At 47.1% G+C, this 23,298-nt stretch overlaps 7 protein-coding genes across 7 annotated transcripts; 2 read left to right on the forward strand and 5 right to left on the reverse strand.

Annotated features, from left to right (window-relative positions):
• Positions 1-1,101: 1,101 nt before the first annotated feature.
• PADG_07941 (CAMK/CAMKL/GIN4 protein kinase) lies at positions 1,102-5,356 on the reverse strand (the record flags this gene model as incomplete). Its single annotated transcript, XM_010764944.1, has 5 exons — positions 1,102-1,328; positions 1,404-1,742; positions 1,819-3,758; positions 3,818-4,552; positions 4,710-5,356. 5 exons carry the CDS (start codon positions 5,354-5,356, stop codon positions 1,102-1,104), a joined length of 3,888 nt encoding a protein of 1,295 aa, XP_010763246.1.
• A 1,839-nt stretch (positions 5,357-7,195) lies between these two features.
• On the reverse strand, positions 7,196-9,673 carry PADG_07942 (uncharacterized protein; the record flags this gene model as incomplete). Its single annotated transcript, XM_010764945.1, has 8 exons — positions 7,196-7,803; positions 7,882-8,138; positions 8,201-8,339; positions 8,400-8,551; positions 8,620-8,643; positions 8,715-8,784; positions 8,837-8,996; positions 9,053-9,673. 8 exons carry the CDS (start codon positions 9,671-9,673, stop codon positions 7,196-7,198), a joined length of 2,031 nt encoding a protein of 676 aa, XP_010763247.1.
• A 1,834-nt stretch (positions 9,674-11,507) lies between these two features.
• PADG_07943 (uncharacterized protein) lies at positions 11,508-12,099 on the reverse strand (the record flags this gene model as incomplete). Its single annotated transcript, XM_010764946.1, has 2 exons — positions 11,508-11,847; positions 11,900-12,099. 2 exons carry the CDS (start codon positions 12,097-12,099, stop codon positions 11,508-11,510), a joined length of 540 nt encoding a protein of 179 aa, XP_010763248.1.
• Positions 12,100-13,008: 909 nt separating this feature from the next.
• On the reverse strand, positions 13,009-14,329 carry PADG_07944 (uncharacterized protein; the record flags this gene model as incomplete). The annotated part of the gene is made up of 3 exons (XM_010764947.1): positions 13,009-13,442; positions 13,580-14,172; positions 14,277-14,329. The coding sequence occupies 3 exons, from the start codon at positions 14,327-14,329 to the stop codon at positions 13,009-13,011; spliced, it is 1,080 nt and encodes a 359-aa protein (XP_010763249.1).
• Positions 14,330-16,621: 2,292 nt separating this feature from the next.
• PADG_07946 (uncharacterized protein) lies at positions 16,622-17,548 on the forward strand (the record flags this gene model as incomplete). Its single annotated transcript, XM_010765039.1, has 5 exons — positions 16,622-16,671; positions 16,753-16,865; positions 16,972-17,135; positions 17,240-17,377; positions 17,513-17,548. 5 exons carry the CDS (start codon positions 16,622-16,624, stop codon positions 17,546-17,548), a joined length of 501 nt encoding a protein of 166 aa, XP_010763341.1.
• A 620-nt stretch (positions 17,549-18,168) lies between these two features.
• PADG_07947 (ribonuclease P/MRP protein subunit POP1) lies at positions 18,169-21,153 on the forward strand (the record flags this gene model as incomplete). The annotated part of the gene is made up of 2 exons (XM_010764948.1): positions 18,169-18,513; positions 18,619-21,153. 2 exons carry the CDS (start codon positions 18,169-18,171, stop codon positions 21,151-21,153), a joined length of 2,880 nt encoding a protein of 959 aa, XP_010763250.1.
• Positions 21,154-21,521: 368 nt separating this feature from the next.
• Positions 21,522-22,148, reverse strand: PADG_07948 (uncharacterized protein; the record flags this gene model as incomplete). The annotated part of the gene is made up of 2 exons (XM_010764949.1): positions 21,522-21,935; positions 22,110-22,148. The coding sequence occupies 2 exons, from the start codon at positions 22,146-22,148 to the stop codon at positions 21,522-21,524; spliced, it is 453 nt and encodes a 150-aa protein (XP_010763251.1).
• Between the last annotated feature and the right edge of the window lie 1,150 nt (positions 22,149-23,298).

The following is a 23,298-nucleotide window of genomic DNA, read 5'->3' on the forward strand; positions in this document are numbered from 1 at the left end:
AGATCTCGATGCCCGGAATGACCAGAAGTTTGGTACCGCCACGGAACCTTAATCTTATTAGCGCGATAAACGCATGATCGGTTAACGTCATGGGTTCCTTTTCCACTTCTTGTTGCTAAACAGAAATAGAGAGGTTCGTTTTCGACTCGTATTATGTATATATATATATATATATATATATATATTGCTTAGTTGGAATGTGATTGTGATTGGCACTCGAAGAGCAAGAACAATTATTATTAGTATTATATTTTTTTAAAGAAAAGCATAAAACGGAGCTAATTTTGTCAGGAGGGTAAAACCAGGGTAGCTATGGCTATCTGATACAAAATTAAACATCAAGATAAGTGGGGGATAGGAATTATAAGGAAGACTAATGATTTAAAGCGTGAAAGGGGAACGAGGGAAAAAGAGGAGGGGGGTGGGGTGGGGGGGGGGGGGGGGGCGAAAGAGAGAAGTGAAGCGCAGAGGTAATTAATTATAACTTGACTTTCTCCTTGCCCAGGTGAGTTACCACCAGCCTGAGAAAGAAGTAGTAGCTTTGGCAAATCGACATATCACAAGCAGCTGGTTCCTGAAATTCCGGCCCAATGGGTGCTTTCCGGATTATGACGGGGTAGGTGCTATACTGTACAAGTGCAATCCAAACACATACAATAAAAAGGGGGGGGCGAAAAAAAAAAAGAAGAAGCAAATCAGCAGAGCCAATCAGCAGCCAAAGGTGAAACCGCCTAAGATCAATGAGAAGGAAAATAACATTTGATAGGGAAAAGAAACAGAGATGGAAAGCAAATCAAGCAAACAACGTATGCAGCGCGAAGGTAACATATCATCAACCAGAATAAGGAACCACACCTTTAAGTTACACGCCAGATTAATACCACAGTCGAAAATTGAAATGAAAACGAGGTAAATGTTAAACAGAAACGTAAAAACAGACACAGACACCTGATGTGACATAGAGAATATATCAGCAGCGGAGTTCTGATAAATTAAAAGGAGTTTAATGGGATGGAACACTCTAACACGAGACGCAAACAAAAAAACGCAAACGTAAAAAAGGGGGGAAAGAGCAAGCACAAATATATCTCCCAAGACAAACTATGAAACGACATCCAGCACCTTCGCAATCTTCTTAGCCTTGGATGCATCCTCGATCAAGAGACCGCGCTTCTTCAGCACTATCTGCAACGTATCGACAACTTTATGGAACGATGATGCGGCTCCACGTTCCTGTTTCAGATGGAGCAAGCTAAGATTCGCATGTTTACCTTGCTCGAGGACGGTGAAAAATTCTCCGGAGAATTCGACGGGTCTTAGACGGAGAACTAAATATTTGTTAGGTTTATTAGTAGGTGGACTATAATTTTTCGATGTTTCTTTTGCCTTTCTCGACTGCTTACAATTAATGTCCGCAACCCTCCCACGGACAATATTACTCTCCTTGTCGAAATATACATATTCCATGCCGTATTTCTTCCACTCGTGCAAAATCTTTACCACTGCCTTTCTCGCCCGGAGTTTGGATACCTGGAACGCAAGGGTTTTTGTGGCAGGCTTGATGTGGAAAAACCGTGCGAACCAGTTCTGGCCCCGTGAACTCCGTGTTTCTCGTTTAGAAACATCATTGCGTTGATTGGCGTTATGATTCCCGGTGAGGAGAGGAGATCCAGGCACTTCACTCAGAGCTATTGTGGCAGGGACGCTAAGAACACTCGAGGTTGCATCATTGAAATCGTTGACTGTATCATTTGATTGGTAGGTTCGTTAGACAAAGAGTGAATGGGGGAGGGATAGTAGAACTGTAGGTGGTCTTACTTCCTTTGCCAATTTCATGCAACGGTTTCTGTTTCTGTGGCTTCTTCCTCCCAAAGAGCCAGGACAGGCCCTTTACTTCTTTTTTCTCCAATTTGCTCCCTTCGAAAACCTTTCGTGGTTCTTTCATGCCTAGTAATCCAGGTGCACTCTTCCTCTTACCAAGCTCATGGTGTGTACTGCTATCAGCTGGCACTGGGCGCGGTGGAGTATCCTTGGACGGGAGTGGTGGTGGAATTTGCTCATGGCTCTGTGACTTGTACTTGAACCATGACCACTTCCTTGACTCCCCCGAGTTGCGTGTGTCATTATTACGATTCGGGGTTGTCGGGTGCTCTTCTATAGGTTCTAGCCCACTATAATAGCGTACATTGCTATTGTGTCTGCTGAGCGGAGCGCTAACAGTGAGGTCTTCGTCAGCAGAACTTGAAACAGACCGGTGACGTCCGATTGAGTTTATAGAGTAGTTCATTTTGTGCGTTGATACAGGGCCCAATTTTTTGCGGATTGTCAATGGCTTTATCGTACTCATTTCAGGAACAACAGGTTCCTGTGGTACGATGCGAATGGTTCGCTCAGGTTCCCAGTTCCAGTTCGTTGATCGCTTGGGTTGCAGAGGCTTCTGCTCGTTTTGAATTTCCTCAACAATCGATGTGGAGTCCTGGAATATATCATCCTCAGCGATGGATGGAAGAAATGGCTCTTGGACTTGGAGCAGCGGTTCGGGAGCATGTGCAGCAGCACTCTGGTCGGTACGAGGAGCAACTTCGTTTCCAATCAAACGATCCAGATGAGCAATAACCTCGGAAAGATACTGTGGAAGATCTTCTGACGTTGCCTGGATGGAGTGCTCAATAAGACGGCGTCGAGTGTCTGCTAGCTCTCTAAGTGTATACGAGTTGGACGATTCCGCTGGTGGCACTGGCAACAGACGCGTTTTGTACTTATCCTCAGGTTCCCCTGTATCTGCTGGTGTTGAAACCGAAGTTGGAGGAGATTCAGGAGGTTTTGCAGTGTCAACAGAGTGGTCGCTGGAGGATACTGAAGTCCGGTTGAATGCTTCCTCACAGATTTTCCCGAGTTCAATGGATATTTTTCTCGCTTCATCTCGCCAATATTGACAAGAAACACGGTGGTCTGCAGTCTCAATGTCAGTTTCCCTGTTGGGATTTTTGCGCATGCGAATAGGAGGTGGAGGCGTGGGGAGCGTTGGGCTGCTGAATCGATCACAAGCAATCTTGCCACTTTTCTCCCCGATTCCAGGGGATAGTGCATACTGAGAATGTGTTTGTGCAACGCCGCTCTGTCTTGGAGTACGTCTCCCAGTGGAACGGTGGTTACGGCTGTGCTTAAAACAAACGTTTCGCCTATAGCTGTTTGAACGAGGAGCTGCGAAACCATCAGCACGTCGGCGCGAACTTGCAATAGAGCTTCGAGATTGAAACGAGGAAATTGAACCCCTCCCATTCCACCGATTGTGGCCCATAGAGGAGCTCTGAATAAACGACCGTTGGTCCTTAGGGATATGCCTTTCCAATGTGAAATTGCTGGGAGAATTTGATGCCTCAGAGGATCTATCATCCCCTTTGCTATTTGGAGAACCAGGAGATTGACGGTGGATGGTCACATTCGCAAACTCCACTTGAGGATTGGAGATGGGGGTTCTGGACGATCTATAGGGATCATAGCTGGCGATTGTTCGAGCAGATTTTTGCTCAGGGTTCTCTCTGTTGGCAGATCGACCGGTTGCAATGGACAATTGAGACCGTCGCCACGACTGGCTTGGGTGGCGGCTGCTTGGAACCCGCAGTTGGGATCTGAGAATAGACTTGGAAATATGTTGATAGTCGCTGGCAGAATATCCAACCGGCCCTTCATAGTTTTCGAGCTGCTCATCCCTGAATTTCTCCAGGGCATGATAAAACATTTTTTCGTGGTTGACTCTACGGCAACGTATATTTAGTTTTAAAAGAGTCAGCAGTTTGGAGGAAAGGGGACTTACTCATCACTTAACAACCTCTGGATGAGTTCCTCAGCCTTAGACCCATGCCAAAGAGTTTGAAGGCTTCTCAGGAGCTCCATGTCGATGTCTTGGAGGCGTATGATTTTCTTCCCGCAGTCCTTATCCGATAAAGGGGGAGGGGGACCCAAGGAAACGCCTTCCGAGGACATCGAAAAATGATGTCGCTCATATTTCTTCAGGAGCGGGTGGGACCACATCTCATTAATTGTTATCCTATCTCCCGGCTGCTTTTGCAATATACGCTGTATTAAATTCATTGCTTCTGAGCTAAGCCAGGGTGGGAAAATATAGTCCCCCTTTTTGACCAGACGGAGAGTGTTAGGCAAGTCACCACCGTCAAAGGGCAGATAGCCCGTCAGCATGGCGAATAGAATAATCCCACAGCTCCAGATGTCCGCCTTGTCCCCTAGATATCTGTGACCATATATAATTTCCGGCGAAGCATAATGTGGACTTCCACAGGAGGTATTTAACCAATGGCCTGCAGGCTGGAGGGCAGCCATCCCAAAGTCTGCTAGCTTGATATTGCATTTCGTGTCAAGAAGGATGTTTTCAGGCTTGAGGTCACGATGGCAGATATTAAACCGGTGGCAATATGAAAGGGCTGCGATAATTTGTCTGAAGAGGCGGACAGCTTCAATTTCAGGGAGAGGGCCCCTTTCGGAGACATAGTCAAATAATTCTCCTCCTTCGACATATTCGAGAACAAGATACCTAGAGATGAAAGGGGAATTTCTCCAGATTAGCAAATAACCAAAAAAACACAAGTCACATAATCAGAACTGAAAAACAAAAAAAATTAATAAATATATAAAATAAAATAAAGTAAGAGAAGGACAGCAACGTTGAAAGGAAGCAGAAGAAACCGTACAGTTCTCCACGGTTCTCCCACACATCATACAAGTTGATGATATTAGGGTGCTCAATCAATTTCATTATCACTACTTCTCGTTCAATGCCGCATGGTATCACCCTCCCGCCAGGGACGCAGGTCGTTAGCTCAATATTTTTATCCATAGCAGCAATACTCTGGCTCTGTGCCATTGCAGCTGACTTTTTCGATACAATCTTAATTGCCGCCGTCTGGCCCGTGAGCGCGTGCTTCGCCAGACGAACACGACCCGTAGCGCCCTTTCCCAGGGTCCTACCCAGCTGCCATGGCCCAATGTGTGTTTTCCTCTTAGATCTCCCGGACGCTGTGGAGGTGGTTGATATTGCGGAGTTGCGGTTCGAGTTTGGTTGCGAATCCACCACCAAGGATATGCGTTTGTTTTCAGCAGCAACAATAGAGGGAGAAGGGGTTGTTGGTTCTGCTGCTGCTGCTGCCGACGTTAAAGTGCCATCGGTTGCTGGAATCTCTGAGGACCGGATGGACATTTGGCGTTTGTATATTAGTGGAGAACTATCTGGGGCGTATGATTGCTCCCTTGATCCTCTCAGGAGGTTGAGTCTGTTGCTCGCGTCGCGTAGAGGACGCCGATCAGATCGGGAACGGGACGTAGTGCCTTCGTAACTCATAATTGAATGAAGGGGATGTGATGGGGCAAGGCAGCGGTGACGGCTTTGAAAGGAAAGCTTCACCACGGTTTCTGAAGATTGTGAAGCGATATTCCTAATCGAGGAAAAGAGGAAGTTGGCTTCTCGCGCTTGATACGTGTTCTTATCAACTTGGTTTAGCTTTGCAGCTTGCAGGTTGCTGGAGAGGATTTACGACAGCAGCGGGTATAAGGACACAGGAGCAAAGGGAAACCCGGTGGTCAAATGCTCGTTAACAGCCAACAGAGGTAGAAGAGCATGCCTCTAAATTGGACGCGGGAGGGATAGGAACACTAGCATCAGCGGAAGTGTTGATGTTGGCATATCAATCCCCAGCAAAGCTCTCCTGGGTGAGCAGGAGGAGTGAGAGTATACCCTCTCCCCACTACCAGTGCCCGGGGATAGCACGGGATCACAACTGGTCTCTCTCGTGAAGAAGGAATGGGTCAAAACGGAAGGAGATTGAAGGAGGAAGCAAATGGAAGAAAATGGATGTACAGTGTGTGAAGACGAAGGGAGTCTTGCGGAGCGAAGTGTTCTGGGAGTTGGGATGTTGTTGTTTTGGTTTCCGGGCGACGATGAGCAGACTGTGTTAGCCTGAACATCGAGGCATACACGCAGAGGCTGACAAAAGCACTGCACACACATACACACCGGCAGCCCTACCGGCCCGAGCCACAAGCACGAGTTTACGTAGTTCGGGGCAAGAAGCAGAAGTGCAGTAAAATCGAGGGGTGAGTCTAATTCGGCAGCGGGTCCCCGTCATTGTATACGAAGGACAGTCTATTTTCCCTGCCCCCCGGAGGCAGAACAGAGCGCGTTGAAGTTTACGAGATTAAACGGGTATGTAAAGTAGCAATATTGGAGAACATCCGAGAGAACAGAGCTAAAGAGGCCTGGCGGTCCTAGGACAACAACAGGATTCGGAACCTCTTGGTCAAAGGGACGGATGATATTTGATTCCATGAAAGCCAGCCTGACTGAATGCAACATATAATGCTATTTTCTGGGGAGAAACAGAGAGAAAAAGCAGTTATGCTAAAGGGGAAACATATCCGTAGGCAACCTAATATCGCAGCAATTCCATACGTCTGTAAGAATAACAATTGCGCATCGTATGCGGATGGCGGTTGTCCCTCAAGTCCGGCTCCATAGGGTATAAAAAGAAAACCACGGAGGGGATCGCCGAAAAGCGTTGAAGAGGAATCATGAATATAAGATAGATGAGAGATTTCCCTCTCTCTGCATGTAATGAAACTTGTTTTGTTCATGCCTTTATGAACTTGTTGCCTTAGGAGTCTCTACCATAGTTACCTCCAAGAAAGAGGTAGGCATAGGGATTAACAACCCTCTGTTCTCATGGTGATACCACGATCTATGAGAATTGTAAAGTGAGGGAAGTTATATACATAGAAACAATGTACCTGCATGGTCAATTCAATAAGAAAGAAAGAAATAGTTTCACGATGCAGGTTGACTGTTCCGGCAAACCACAGTAGTTGGTTGTTGGTGAAGTTGTTTAAAGAGCAAAACAATGGATTGAGGTTGAAATATTGAACTTCGCCGCGCCAAGATAACTAACTAGTTAGTTAAAGTTATTGGTGCTGCTTAGTAAACAGGCTGCCATTCAACGCCTCGTCCATCCATCCATCAAAAGGAAAAGACGAGATAGAGTACTTTGAAACGGTATGTCGATGTTGATTATGATCAAGTTTCAAGGGACTTATACAGATATATACATAAAATAGTTATGAGCCATGGCTGCATTCACAGGTTTCAGCTTTCTTGTCCACAAGTTCTCAAGCTCTTGTCTTTCACTTCTCAAGTCTTCGACCACTCTCTTGTCTCAGTATTATACTGAATAGTCTGCTTCTCTAGCTTCCCATTCTTCAAAACACCATTGTGCACGCCCTGTCCATTAGTCGACGGAATGCCATTCGTCCGCGCAAGTCTGTTCTCACCAGCAATGACCGTAAAGTTAGCCAGGGAGATCTCAACGGGACTTCTCTTCTTAATATCAGGGATAGCGAAGAATTTAGCATTGGTGCGATTGTGCGAGATATTCAGCTCGAAGTATCCCCTATAGTACAGCTCCGACCACTGCAGTTCTTTATTCTTGTTAATCAATGTCTTCGACATTAGGTTACCCATGGCGACGTTGGTTGTAGGCCCGCTGCTGGTAACTGCTGTGCCGGCAAATTCGGCGCCAATAGCTCCAGCTCCTGTATTTGGATCGTATGGATATTCGTCTAGCCAGGTGAGATCGGACACCCAGTTGGCATGGCTGTCGCCGGCGATGACGATGTTGTTTCCGATTTTATTTTTGTACAAGGTGCTCAGGGTGCGGTTGAGGTTGCCCCTGTAGCCGTCCCAGGAATCGCTGTTTGTTCCTTTGCCGATTGAATCTGTTTCATCAATGCGAGAGAAGACTACACGCGAGATAAAGTTAGAATTGTTGGATTGTTATTATTACCCCCTCCTTTCCTTTGGATAGAATTGCTATGTACCAGTTTGGCTACCAATGATTCTCCAAGTAGCTTGTCTTTTGGCAGACGCCTTTAGCTTCTCATAGAACCAATGTTCCTGCCGGGGACCCATCATTGATCGGCCAACATCATCTGCGATTTTCTTTATATACTGAGTGTTCAAGTATAAATCGGTAATGGATCGGTCATAGTGTCGTGTGTCTAACATGATAAGGTCAAGGAGGTTGCCGATCTTGAAGTTTCTCCAAATTCTGAGATTGTCGTCCATCTCAACTTGCCTAAATACAAGAGGAAGTTAGACCGAAAACAAGTGTTGACTTTAACTTGGATGCTTTCATACCTGATTGGCATCCACTCAAAATAAGCACGGACAGCATTCATTTTACGCTGGTCAACAGATACTCCTCCATCAATAATGAATGAGGATTCCGTATTTTGAAGGAGCGACGATCCATCACGGTACGTGTTATCCGAAACCTCTGATTAAGATATTACTACATGGGAGCTCATGGCCCAGAATGGGAAACACAGAGACGAACCGTGATCATCCCATACAGGAATCCATGTAAACTCTCGATGGCTCAGTTGTAAATCCAAGTCAGTCTTCTGAGTTGCGTGGCGTTTCCGGTATTGGTAGATCGTATACACCACCGTTTTCGGGTACTGCGTGCGGCCAATCTTAGAGCCATCTCTGGAAAACAATATTATTACCAATTAGCACGGTAAAGGACTGGATCGTTATTGTGTCAAGTAACCTACTCTCCAAACTCGTAAATGTAGTCGCTATAATCCATTAGTTTTTTATTCTAAAAACAAAAGAAAATAAGGAGGAGGGGGAGGAGGAGCTCTCATACCCAAGATGAACAACATAATCAACGGAGTCCTTGCGAGCGGGATTTCCATAGGCATTGAAGTACCCCTTGGCTGTTCAAAGGATTAGACGGTACCCGAATTCATCAAGCTTCAATGGATTTACCGAAGTTAGTGCAAGAATAGACCGCAAGGGATATCTCGGAGATCTCATCGTGTTCGGTTGGGGACGTCTTCGCTCTTCCCACTTGGCTAGATTTGTCTGAACTGCAAACGTTGAACTTGTAGTAATAAGTGGTGAAAGGTTTTAGGTGCGATGCTTCTACCTGATTAAAATGTGTTAGCAATACTAACAGAAATTACCAGTGGGCCCATTTCTTACCTTGACGGTATAATCGACATCTGAACTTGTGTAGACTGTGCCGCAATCCGCGACTGTCTTGAATCCTTTGTCTTCAGCAACCTTATACTCCAGGCATACGGGAGCCTTCGACACTGGAGCATTGCCCTCGTTATCTCCATAAATGGGTACGGAGTCATACAATTCCCCACCATCTTTGGATGAGACGGGGTCTTTGGCATTGTCAGTTGAAGGAGCGCATCGTGTCCACAGGATGACAGAGTTAGGGTACGGATCTCCAGAGGCAACACCGTGCGTGAACTGTAGGTCATCCGGCGAATAGTTTGCCACTGGGTCTGAACGCTTGAGCACCTTGGGGATTGAGATACCAAGGCCCGGATGGTTGTGAGATGGGCTGCGGTAGTTTAGATTCCCGGCAAAAGAGGCCAGAGCTATACCCGCAAAGGCGAGGAGAAGTGTGGACTGAAGCATAATGCTCGTTTCCATTCGCGAGGACTTGCTGCCACCCAAGCTGCAAATGACAAACAAAGAACTTGCTAGGAGACGGCATCCCGGCTCTTTAATAGACTTGTAGCACAGACCTTGTTTGTTGTTATGTGGCAGTACGTCGTGACTACTGCAGCTATAAAATCCACTGTACATGGTACTTTCGCAATGGGACCGGCCCCAACCCCCCGCAGCCTTCCCCGTACGCCAAGGGTAGTTAGTTATAGGAAGGGTTTCTCTCTCCTTCACGTGGTTGCGTAGTTATCCTGGTAACTCAGGGGTCTCCTTACCGGGGCCCGGTTATGCATTTCCCATGGGTTGCATGCCCCCAGTCGCTGCTGGCAGGCACCGGAACAACTCCGTATGTTGCGACCTGGAAGTCTCGGTATAAACGCAGAGTGTCCCACTTTTGTCGAAGTGTAGAATTACGCAGTGCCCTATTGGATGATGCTGAATCTTTTCTCTTGACCAACTATGTAGATAACCAACCAACTGGTTAGCGTTGGATCATAGCTTGTGCTAGGGGAGCTAATTAGCTGGTATTTTAATGAAAAATCTCGGCCCTCAGCTTTAGTTATGAGGTTGATCTTGTTTGAGAAACAGGCTGATAAATGGGGAACAGGTGATATTTTGATGATAACTATCAGAGAAACAATAAAGAACCTAACTCCATAACTTTCATTTCAGTCAGTTCGGAATATGTAATGCAAATCTTGGATTAACCGCCAGTTAACTAGTTAAGTATGAGCTCAAAGGTGGAGAGTGGGATTCAACTAACATTGCGGGGTAATAATGAAATATCGATTCCAAGTTCTGCCTTTGGTTCCATTATTAGTGGGATTTTAGGTTCGAACCCATTATAAAAGATGTCGACGGAGATATTTCACGAAAAGAATACTGTGAAAGAATTCGCTGATGTGAGCATGCTGTCGTAACTATGCTTCAGGTTAATTTTCAATATATACTTTGAGACGTGGATTCCCCCGAACCTCCGCACCGCTTTTAGGACGAGCTGGAGCTTCAGTTTCAAGGGCTTGGCCATGTTGAAGACTAAGAAGGCTCAGAGAAGCCGGGACAATTTATTTCATCGGGGGCTAAAGAAGGCTGTGATTTAGATTTAGATTGTATCCCGCGTTTTTCCCGCGCTTCCACTTTCAAGATATGAAAGTCCAGGTCTATTCCTTTTATTCGGCGCCTGTAAAAGAAAAGATGAGGTCATATTGAGCAACGGCGTGCCCACAGACATACAAAGTATATACTGTACATAAATGTGAAGCAAAATACGCTCATCAAGGAATCACCCAACGTGAGGAAGGGAAAGGTTTGAAAATTTGAATAGGAGAAACAGAATAAGTAAAGTCAGGGAAGGAAATGCATTGGTGAGTCTTGATACCACCAGGACCCCCAAGATCAAATGCCACTGCAATGCATGCGATCACCCGAATCAAATCACATAGGGGCAAGCCTTGCTGCCTTGAGCGGAGGATGCTACCCTTTTTCCTTGACTACAGTTCTCGGGTTTGACGCATGCAGCATGCGATCCCTGGAGTTACTAGGTAACGAGATTGGTTAGATGAGAAGAGACATTCTGGGCTCCTGAGAGATATAGAAAGCAATACAGATACGTACATCATCAAGCCCACATGGTAAATATTCGCCCTATTATGGGTGCAGCTGCAGGTGCTTCCGACGAAAAAGACAGCATCGCCCGCACGACGGTTGGAAAGGGGAATTTTCCGAGTTGAGGAGTCAGTAGGTTTCGAAGGGTTTTTTTGCGTGCTTGAATTTGCCCAGCTGGCTGCCTGATGCACAGTACATGGAATATGTCACCCGGAAACAACCTTAGAAAAGGTTCCGTTTGGTAACTTTGCATACGGCATAGCGAGTGGGCTCTGGCAGAGCAATCATAACCTCCACCGGTAGGACCCTTGCATGAGCCTCCGCACCAAACGTACTTTGTCCCTTTGTCTTTCGTAGCGACTGCAAGGATCTATTGGCCAACGGTTTTCTTTCCTGGAGTCTTAACCTTGGGAAGTTTAGACTTGGGAGCATCATCCTCGGGTGGTTTGGCGGCCTTTCTTGTTGATGCAGCATTGAACGTCTCCTCCAGCAGGGCAAACCTATACCATCGAGTAAGCCTGATGGCCAACTTTCTGTTGTTGCACAGGGAGGGCAAATGCAGGGGCCCTTTGGAAAGAATTGTAAGAATGTAGTGACAATGTACGCATGCCACTGCTCCTCTGAAATTTCCCACAATTGCATCCCGATCTTTTGGTGGTTTTGCACAGTCCCGATTTACCGCCAACTTTACACTTGACGGGAACGCAGCACTAACACAGAACTATGTTAGCATTGACTAATATCGAGTTAATAAATATGTACTCGGATATTGCCAGAGTTTTTCCCACAGACTCCATCGTAGCAAACCTTATCGCACTTGCTCTTTGCCATGCATTTACCTTTGCGTCCATAGTATTGCAGCTGGAGCCCACAGCACGCTCAAAGATTCCTTCAGATGGAATGGCGGACACCGCGCTACAGAGAAGCAGCGCTAGAGAGAGAGGGGGGGTAGCAAAACGCATGGCTGTATAGATTGATAGCAGCCGCTATTGAGAAAGGAAAGTAAACAAAAAGGCAGAAAGAAAGCACCCGAATCCAAACGGTTCCGATGAAGAGAAAGACGCTTCTTGTCAAAATAAAACTGCGAGCCAATACATATTTCCCACTGAGATACTCTTCCCCTTAAGTAGATGTCTTTGGGTGAAGGACTATTTCAATGGCGTGCATGCATTGTCGACTATCATTTTCCGGGCTGATGGCGTTATTCGTTGGATTGTACCGGGTGGTTATTTTGGCGAATTTGCGTCTGATTCGGATGGCGAGTTCGTTTCTTGTTCGTTCTAGCTGGAAGCCCTTTTTGGGAATACGAGAAATGGCTGGCCCAGTTGCGTGTTGATGCCCATGTTCGAGCACAGCAGTATCTGTCGACACACACCCCTGATGCTCCAGGCATCACAAGGGCGCGTTGGAGCTCACACTGACTTCGGTGTAATGACTCTGCGTCTTCATCGCAGAGGTGAGTTCGGCTGCCCGGGAAACACGGCTCTAGAATCTTTGGGATACTGTGGAGGAAACTGATCTTTTTCAGTTGGTGGACTAGAAGATCATTTGCGTCAGCGATATTTGAAATGATGGTGATGGGGGGGGGGGAGAGCCGTTGACAGCTTAGGTATGTCTTCTATTTCACGACGATGTAGCTAACGCGGTTCGTAAAGGTAATGGCTTCACAAACATTGTAGTAGAATGTAGGGTCATCGACGAAGGTAGATATCAGGTTAAACCCGGAAAATGCATTCAAAACGTGAACCCCCTCCTCTCCTGGAGTCATTAAATGCCTAATAAACAGCCAGCCATAAGAAAACCATAAAAGGCTTATCCAGGTGAATCCGTAATGCTTTGAAAAGCCCGGAAAAAAAAGTGGTCGGTGCTTATCATAGCTTGCTACGACACTGCTCCATATCCAAAACTTCATGTGCCATTTTCAGAACCTCCCCCGCAATACCCCAGCTCAACTCAAACCCCCTCCCCGCTACACCATAAGCATGAATAACGTTGCGATCATTGGGAAGTGTCTCCAGCTCTAATCTCATGTCTCCCTCCCTCGCGGGCCGTCGGCCTAAGATGTCCCGGATTACATCGAACTTGCCCTCTTTGTTCAAAATAGCTGGGTAAAGGTTTGCTGCATCTTCAAGCAGTTGCTCACGCACAGCGGGGGACGGTTCGGGGTTCCAATCATTGGGCTGTTTCGTGCCTCCAACGACAGTGCCCCCGTTTAGGGGACGAGGAACGAGGAATGACCATCTACCGTCGGCAAGCTGTCGCGTTATGGTCTTATCGCAGGGATTTGAGACGAGGCATGCCTGTCCTGGAATTCCACGTAGGTTAGTTCACAGTCTCCCTCGGAAGCTGGTTGCTCAGGATCAACCCGGGTTCTCCTAGCTGATATAGAATTAGGGCGGGGTAAATCCAAGGTCGTGTTTGGTCGCCCGAGTCAAGACACACCCTTGATTATGAAAGATTTCGGATCGTTGATCCCAACTCCAGTGCAGTTAACCACCATCCGCACCCCTCTGCTGCCATTTATTTCAAATGCCTCTTCAACCGCGTTCAGGTGCATCCGTCTCACCTCGCCTCCCGCAAGTTTAAACCGCCGCAAGAGATGCACCATGTATACTTCAGGATCGAGCGAATAACTCTCGTACCTAGCTCCAAATTCTACACCTTCCGGCATTTCACTGGGCTTCAGGATGCGGAATCCATCGACACTGGTATAGTCGGGCAACAGGGCCTTGTAGGACGGGACTGCTTCGCCAGACACGTAATCGATGCCCTCCATAAACTTCACCCCAAACTCTGGGTGGTACGCAGCCAGCTGCTTGAAGCGGTTGTAGGTAGTCCTTCCTAGCTTGGCTTCGTATTCCAGCCGTGGTGTCGTGGCTGGGATAGGGCGATAGTGAGCCCCGGCAAGAGTACTGGGGTACGACGGATTCAACCCATCTGTAGAAAAGAATTCGGAAACCAATATGATGTGATATTTTTGGCGCGGGAGGGTCTCGAGAAGTGTCAGCGCTGAGGAGACCCCTATCACTCCGGCTCTATTTGCACAGAGAGTAAGGGAGTTAGTATAGTTGACTATCCATTAAGCAGCTTGTTAGTTATTCAACTGCGGAGGATACACCTGGGAACCGAACCGACGGACCCAATGACCACAACAACAACAACAACAACGGTTTGTTTCGCCGGATTCGCCATAGCCTCTCAGCACAACGCAAACATAAAGAAAAGTGCAAGCACCGTCTTTCCTCCGTCTTCTTAGAACCTTGCCTCGAGAAAAGGGCAAAGAGGGATCAACCGTTGTCTGCCCCATGTTGTTTGGCGATCGGAGATTGCAGGGGGTGGTTTGGCACCACGGTTGCTTCCGGTTGGTTCGGCAGTGGCTAGCCATGAGAGCCAGTCTAGTTACCGGCTTTAACTAACACAGCAACGGTGTAGGTGTAGGCAGATAAGTTAAAACTACTTGGGCCTTAACTGCGCAGTGGGCTTCGCTGGATTCCTTTTTCCCCGCCTGAATCGTTACAGCTCTCCTTGTTTTCTATACTTGTACACCTGATTTTTCTTCTTTTTCTTTTTCTTTTCTTCTTCTTCTTCTTCTTCTTCTTCTTCTTCTTCTTCTTCTTCTTCTTCTTCTTTTCTTTCTTTCTTTTTCCCCGTTGCCGAATTCCAGCTGGCAGGGCCTTTGCTCACATATACGGTTTCCAATTATTCAGAGTGCCCCGCTATTAACATTAACTAGTTAACTAGTTAAATACCCTCGAGAGTAGTTAGCCTCAGAATGGATAATTCCCCTCCGTCTTAGAAGACTGTGACAAGATTTCCCCTTAAACTCGCCAGATACAATGGACCATGTGGGACCCCGAAGGAAGAAAGCAAAAAGTTGTGAAAGAGTCGTCCCTCCTGCTACCCTGTTCACATGGCAAGTCTGCGATTACCGTTCCGTTATGGGCACTCGACAAGTTAAGCCCACATCATCCACCAGTCATATCGAATGAATTCCGCCGCCCTGAGATCCTACGAGAAGGAAGTATTTAATACCATCAAAATACGCCTGGATTAAAAAAGTCCTTTGAGACTCACATGAATTAAATGACATGATTAGGTAGATATCGTATTGAACAGTTGCAGCGGCTGTATCTCTGCGTGAGACACCAGAAATGAAAATTGAGTTAAAAAAAAAATTAGCCTCAGTAGCAATAGGATTATATATATATATATATATATATATATATATAGAAATAATAGCAGCGGCAATTCTGGTTGTCTTAAAAAGACACCTGTAGCCCATGCTTTCTGCTCTTAAATTGCGGGTTTCTAGCCATCAAAGAGGTGCCATCTCTAGGCATTTAATTCCACGGGGCAGAGTTGGACTTCTGAACCCCAGGGGCTGCCTCGAGTGAGGAATCTATGTACAAGTAAAGTGATTGCAGGCCCCTATGACGCTCGGCAATTGAAGCGGCTTCTGCTACATGCGGTAAATTCTCTCTGTCTCTGCAGTATACTTTTTTTGTTAGGCATGGGGGCTTCTGTAGTCGCTCATAAGGTGCTGCTTATTTATACATCCATCCACTTGAGCAATTCTACAATTTCCCAAATAGTACCCCTCACCCCTCCAAGGTTCCGATGCGCTAGATGAAAGGAATGCAGGTGTTCTCCAAAAACACAACTACTGATTCCGAGCAGAGAAACAGAAGCTTGCTCGGAATCCACCATGATGTGGGGATTGATTGCTCCTGTCGTGGGACCATATTGGGTGCCCATGGATTCTCGAAGCTCTGCTGCTGGATCCCTCATTGCCTGCGTCATAGACGTGCGCTCTCGCGAGCAGGCATCGCAATCTAGGACTATGATGGCCAGTTACGGGCAGACGCCGATGTGATTTCTCTGGAACCTGGCTATTGCTAGAAGCATATCGAAGCTGTGACGGCTGGTTCAATGAATGGCGAGGATTAAATAATAGAGAGGAGTAAATAGTAAAGCGGCGAAGCAGGTTGGGTGGAAGTGTTGAGCTGGTTTATGTTAGTAAACAAAGCAGTTGACTAGTTAGTTTACTTGATCCATAAGTAAGCCAGTCGACCAAGCTATTTGGGTAATTTAACTACTTGCTGGAGATTCGGCCTCGAAGTCGTTGATATCACCGCTCAAATTGGTAAATTGATGATTAACCACGGTTCGCACTGCCTATTAACTAGTTCAATAAATATCTCCGTGGGAAAGCATTTGTTTGTTAGTCATATTTGTTTCATTCACCCCCCTTTGTTTTTTTTTTTTTTTTTTTTTTTCATCTCCTACCGCTCACAAGAATTTCCGGAGTCTGCCGGGTACAGTAACTCACTAAGAGTTACCTGGGCAGCAAGCAATCTGTCAAGAATACAGCCGCGCTTGGGTAAGACAGTCCTGCAGTCTCTTGGGAAGACGCTCCTGAGGTGTGGACATGATTTGAGACTCTGACGTTATTCAGAACAATTCACTCTAATCAACTGATTCGCAATGGCTCCTATCAAGGCTGGGGACAGTTTCCCTCCCGATGTCAAATTCTCGTGAGAACCTCAAGCCACTGCTCATTATTTCTTCACGGCTGAGAGGCTCCGTGCTTAACATCTAATGAATATCAACAACAGATACGTCCCGTGGACCAAAGAGAATGGAGAGATCACCGCCTGTGGCCTACCGCAGCCATATGATGCTTCCAAGGAATGGGCAAATAAGAAAGTGGTCCTGTTCTCTGTTCCAGGTAGATATGCCAGTTTGAAATCCTAAATATCAATTTTGGTTGGTTGGTTGGTTGATTTTCGACGGTCTGGTGCTAAATCATCAATTTTCCGTTCCCTGATGTATAGGCGCATTCACGCCCAGCTGTTCCATCAGCCATCTTCCCGGATACATCAAGCTCCTCAATGACTTCAAGGCCAACGGTGTCGACATCGTCGCTGTCATTGCATATAACGACCCGTTCGTCATGAGCGCGTGGGGGAAGGCCAATAATATCAAAGGAGACGACATTGTATGCTTGCCTTCTTTGATGCTGCAGAGTTTTCTTCCCTTTTGAAATACCCTGAAGCCAGATGGACGGAGTGAACCAATGCTGATTCCAATGGTCAATAATAGCTCTTCCTGAGCGATACGGACACTGCGTTCTCCAAGAGCATTGGCTGGACTCTGGGTGAGCGAACTGCTCGATATGCTCTCATCATTGACCACGGTACGGTGACCTATGCTGAGAAAGAGCCTGCGAAGGGAGTTACGGTAAGACGTTACCTTTTCTTTTTTTTTTTTGTTTTTATTTATTTTTATTTTATTTCCCCCTCGTTGGCAACCGATTCCAATGTTTCATCGGCTTCTTTTTGAAGAGAAGGCTAACACGGATAATCACAACTGTAGGTTTCGAGTGCCGAAACTGTCCTGTCCAAGCTATAGAAATTGGAATATGGGACTCTTTCGCTTTTCGACAGATGGAGAGAAGTGTTGGAAACTTGAGTTACCTCAGTCCTGGACACCGCTCGACAGGATGGTTATATCCGACATGCTCATTTAACATGAGAGAAAAAAATCGAAAAATCAAACAAAACTGAAACAAGGCCGCAAAAATCAAAAATGTCTAATAATAGAATTCAAATTAACTACTTGTCCTGGCCACTTGAGATCAGAGCTTTGTGATTCCATTTGGGGCTCCATATCTATCTGAAGTAAATGAATCCTGTATATCTGTGTAGACATATCAATATCATTCTACCCTATAACTAACACTGCATTTGCTGCACTCATCTCGATAATTACTTTTTAGAAAAATGTTGAAAAACAAAGATCCCTTAAAAGAACCCTTCTAAAAATTCGTAAACACACGCCCGTCTTGTATTTGGAATTAGCTTTGATTTTATTGATTTATGCAACAGACCCAGCCGCCGGCCACCAGAGGCGCAACCAAAGAAAACTTTACCAGCCCATCTCAGATTGAACACCAGAACAACCCGCAAAACGCCCCTCAGAGTAACATTAACACTCTTCCCCCCCCCCCCCCCCCTCGCGCATCCTCCTCAATGGGCCCGAAACCCGCCCGTACCACCGCTTCTATTCAAGCAAAAAAGCGCACCATCCCCTCCTCAGACTCCGCAGACCGCAAACGCGCCCGAACCTACGATGCCCGCAAGCTCGCCGTCCAGAGCTCCGACGCCGCACTCTCCAAGACCGGTGAGCTCGATGTATCCGCCTTCGTAGCGGCGCGGGAATTCGAGGTTCGTGCGCTGGAGGCCGGAATCCGTAATTCGAAGTCCGCACTGGCATCCAGGGCGTTTCAGAAAGTTCCCAGGAGTCTTCGGAGGAGGACAGCCAGTCACAATGTGAAGAGGGTTCCTAGTCGGTTGAGGGCGAGGGCGCGGAGGGAGGTGAGGGTGTTTTCTCTTCCATTTTCGCAGAGTCTTTTTTTTTTTTAAGTTTATAAGCGGTTTGTGTCTCTTTGAGGTTATTATGTGCTAAATTTTACGTGGTAGATGATTGAGGATAATACACCAAAGGTCACGGCTCGACGACGCAAACCTATACAGCTCCTACGTTTGCGGTTAGAGACTGCCAGGCGCTTACAGAACCTGAACTCCCGCTCCAAGGCTAGACGAGCTGCGAAAAATGCTTCGACGCTGGATCTAGTTCCCCTTCCCGAGGATGAAGGGAAAGGATCCCAAAAAAGACCAACACACGATGTCAATATTGCGCCTCGCGTGCCGAAGATTAAGAAAAACAGGCTTTCTCATCCTGAAAAGCCGCAGTCAAAATTCAAGAAGCGCCAGCGGTGCAAGACCTGGTTGCCCACACACGTGTTCCATGCGAAGAGGGCGCACATGACGAGCCCCAAGGATCCATTGTGGCGGTTTGTGGTGCCTTTGAGTCCGACGGAGAAGAGTTATAGGCCTACTCATAGGGCTAGTGGGGCGAGAGGTGCCGTTGCGTGGGATATGAGCTATATTTCGACCATCGGATTGGAGGGTTTGGAGGTATGTCTGGAACGGCTGTTTACGGCGCTGGGTGTTGTTGGGGAAGAGGCGTGGGGGAATAAGGGGAAAAAGTGGAAGGCCGGGACGAGGGGGTTGGAGGTATGGCTGTTTGAGACCGGAGGAGAGGAGGGAATGGGAGATGGAAAAAGGCCAATTGCGCCTGTTACGCTCATTTGGTGCTCGGAGAAAACGGATGAGGATGTCGAGATGGCTGATGCAGGGGCCAAAGCAAAGAAGCCTAAACGGAGGATGTTTCTAAGGGTCCATCCGTCGGCGTTCTTGCAGGTGTGGGAGGAGGTGTTGAAAGCGGCAAAGGTACAACATCCGCAAGTCATGGTTGAGGATCTTAGGTTTGATATTGGGAGTATTGAGATTACGGGACCCGGTGCGACTGAGGCTCTGCTTGGTGCTCTAAAGCCTATACCCAAGTCTGATGGGAAAGAGTGGCCAAAAGGTTCCCCTGAATCAACATGGATTTCACTCGCAGGCCTCACAAATGCAGCATCACTGCCACAAAATGCTCTGCTAGCTTTCAATATTTCCGATCCTCGTCTACAGCATCCTCCTCGAACCATCAAACTCCCGACTTCTGAAGCCAGTTCAAGTGACCTTGCAGTTCTCTTATCTTCATGGGAGCCTGATTCGACACAACTTAGACCGGACCTATTCTCTCGCCCCGCACGGTTAACAGCCTCTCGCCTCCTGCCTAGCCAAAAGGCCATCAACCGCCGAAAATCCCTAGCCAGCCCAGGTGAATATCCTTCCCCAAAACCTACAGACCCTCGCATACCAGTTCTCATCCTGGCATCACGCCCAAAATCTTTATCTAGCGGTGGAAATTCCCAGGGTACTTACACAGTTATGCTTCCATGGAAATGTGTTGTACCCGTGTGGTATTATATCATGTACTACCCCATGTCCTCAGGAGGGAACCCTCGCTTTGGCGGCCTGCTGGAAAAGCAGCAACTTTCATTTGAGTGTTCTGAGCCTTGGTTTCCTGGGGACTACCCAGGAACAAATGCCGGATGGGCATGGGAAATGCGCGAGAGGGACATTCGAAGGAAAGAATGGGAGCGCAAACCGAAGCAGAAGCGCATTGCATATGACAGCATTGATCTCGGTGGGCCGAAGAAGGGTGAAATTGGACTAGGTTGGGCTTGTGATTGGGAACGACTTGTCCAATCTGAGCCCCTTGAAAAGGATGAAGGCCTTGCAAAGACCGGGGAACCCGCCACCGCGGTTGTTGAAGGCGATCAAACAGAAATTAAAATGAAGAAACAGCAGAAACCATTAGAGAGAGAAAATAAAAAACGAAAAAGAGAAAAGCAGAATAAATCTGCATCAACAAGCGCGACCACGTATACATTTACCCGTCCCGCCCCGCCACCGCTACACATCCACCACCTCCCCCCCTCCGCCGCCTTTACAATCCTCAACGCAAAGTCAAGGCCAAAGCCCTCCGCTAGCCTCCCTACCCCCTTCCAATTCCACCTCACCCACCCTGCCCTCGCCACAGTAAAACTCACCCTCATCAACCGCGGCACCCCAACCCCCCGCGCACGCATCTATCGCCTCCCAGCTACCAATCTTTCCCTACGCAATGAATGGCTATCCCTCCTCAGCCCATCAGCGCGCACACCCAGCGCCCAGCACCAGAGCAAGAAGCAGAAACAAGCCCAAATATTCCAAGCCAGCAGCAAACTACTCCCGACAGATCTATCCGCTGACCCGCAGCCAGCAGCTCACTTGCCCATGCCGGGCGAGGAGGATTTAATTGGCTTCGTCACGACGGGGAATTATAATTTGACAGCTGGGAAGGGGACTGGTGTTGCTTCAGTGTTGGTGGACAGGGTGGTTGGTTGCGACGCTTCTGGTCTTGACGAGCTGGATTCTTTGTCCGAGTCGCGGTCCCAGGTATCTGGAAAAGGTGCCAAGGGGATAAAGGTAGGGATGTCCAGGGAGAAATTGGCAAGGGTGTGTATTGTCCGGTCTGCTGGGGAGAGGGTGGGGAGGTTGGGGGTTTGGGAGGTTGTGTGACAATAGGGTTAAGGATAGATGGGATAATAAGACTTGGAAGGTAAAGGAGGTACTTTGTGTGTTTTGTCGCTATTGATATGATGCGAATGCAAATTGATACTTAAATGGCCAGTTGCTGCAAAATCGCAGTTAGAAGGCATTATCATCTTTTAATACGAGAGATAGGATCTAACAGGACATGATGTGAACACATTCAAAATCTCCATTTTCTATCCCCCATAAATAGCACATGGGAAAAGAACCAATACATATACAATGATAGAAACAAATGTGCAAATAATCTCTCATAGATGCAGCAGAATCGTGCAACCACACCATCACATCGAAAAAGCCACACCCATCCACCCCACCCCAAATCAACCACCAATCTACCCAACAACACTCTCCACCCACTTCTTCTCCAACCGCCCAACCTCCCTCTTAAACCCTTCAACCTCCCTCCAGCAATCCAACGGCCTCCTCTTATTGCCCTTCAAACATCTCACAAGATCTCCCCGCGCCTTCTCAACCCCCTCATCCAGTTCGCGCACCTTGCGCCTCTCCGCCAACTTGGCGCTCAATGACGAGATCTCCTGCCGCACCCGCGCGCTGCTCAGTTCCTGCACAGGTGTGCCGTCTGTATTCGTGGAGGCGGGAGATGCAGAGGGGGATGAGGAGTCTTCTGCCAGGCGCTTTTCGAGGTCGGCGAGGGTTTGAGATTCGCGGGCACGGATGCGCTCGAGTTCTGCGGCAATGCGGTTTTGGATGTGTAGTTCTAGCGTTTGGGCACGGGTTGAGTCGGTCTATGGAGTTTGTTAGCCTTGGATATATTTTGCCTGGTTTTGGAGTTCGGGTGACCTTTGAAAGATTTGGTGAAGTAGACATAGAGATAGAGAATAGACATACCTCTGGACTCCCCTGCAGGGATTCAACGAATGCTTGTGAAAATTGCACGGGGGTGTCACTGCAAATTTAACCAGTTCCAGAGGATTAGTGAGCATTTTCCGTCCCCTCATCTCTACTAGCAAATATGAACAGAAAGCACGAATTGAACTGGAATTCATATGACACCAATAGAACTGAAGAAATGGAATTCAATCTGCAAGACCCGTCGACAAATCATATGTCAATAACGGGAAATCTCTTCATTCATCCCCAACAACTGCAGTCCCTCCGTTCCCGCAGAGGTACCAAATCCGCCTTCCGGATATTTTGACAGTCGAATGGCGCAGAGGCAATTCACTCCGGTTCAATCCAATCCCCTCCACACAGATTGACCGCCCTCTCCGAGAACACTGTCATATTCAAAATTTCAGATCCCCACGGCAATCCGTTGCTTACAGTACCACAAACCGAAACAACTAGAAATCAACCATGCCGAACCCTCCCAATCCCGACTCACCTTGAAAAGATATGTCTAGACGCAGTTCCCGCCGCGGCAGGTTTTGATCCTCCGGCTCCCATCTTGTAGTTTATGTCTTCAACTGTGGTCTTAGGTATAGCTTTTGCTTAAAAGTTCCCGGAATTGCGAACGGCTCTTTGATTTGGCAACAGGTATGAGGATGTTCACTTTGTCTGGGGGATTTGTAGAGTTCAACGGTAACAGGGTTCCCGTTAGTCTTCTCTTAGCCCGGAGCAGCGGACGGGAGAGGAGATTTTCGCCAATTGGTTTGCCGCACAACAAAACAGGCTCTTTTATATTTGTTTAAAATCAACTGCGGGCGGGAATCAAGATATTCCAAGGTTTTGTAGTTCGGAGTTGTTGAGCGAGTCCGGTTTAATAAAGATCACGTGACTATTTGTTATGGTCATGTGATATTGTTTTCTCGTGAAAAAAGAAAAGGGGGGAAATGGTCAATGTATAGAAATGTGTTTTTACGACATTTGTAAGAGATCACAGAGATTATGAAAGGAATGGCTAAATATCATTTACATGACTTATTACCTGAATTCCATTCATCAGAATACCAGTACCCAACATATTTATAATTATTGGAGACGGTTAACCAAAATCTGAACCTCTTTTCCACACCATTAACTAACCACTGAACACTATATACATATTGAGGATTTACATACATGAAACAAGCCAACAATACAGACATATCACAAACCAAACCAAAGCGTGGTATCATCATCAATCATCATCAATCAATGTATTCTTGT

This window comes from Paracoccidioides brasiliensis (assembly GCF_000150735.1).
Source record: "Paracoccidioides brasiliensis Pb18 unplaced genomic scaffold supercont2.13, whole genome shotgun sequence".
Classification (NCBI taxonomy): Eukaryota; Fungi; Ascomycota; class Eurotiomycetes; order Onygenales; family Ajellomycetaceae; genus Paracoccidioides; species Paracoccidioides brasiliensis.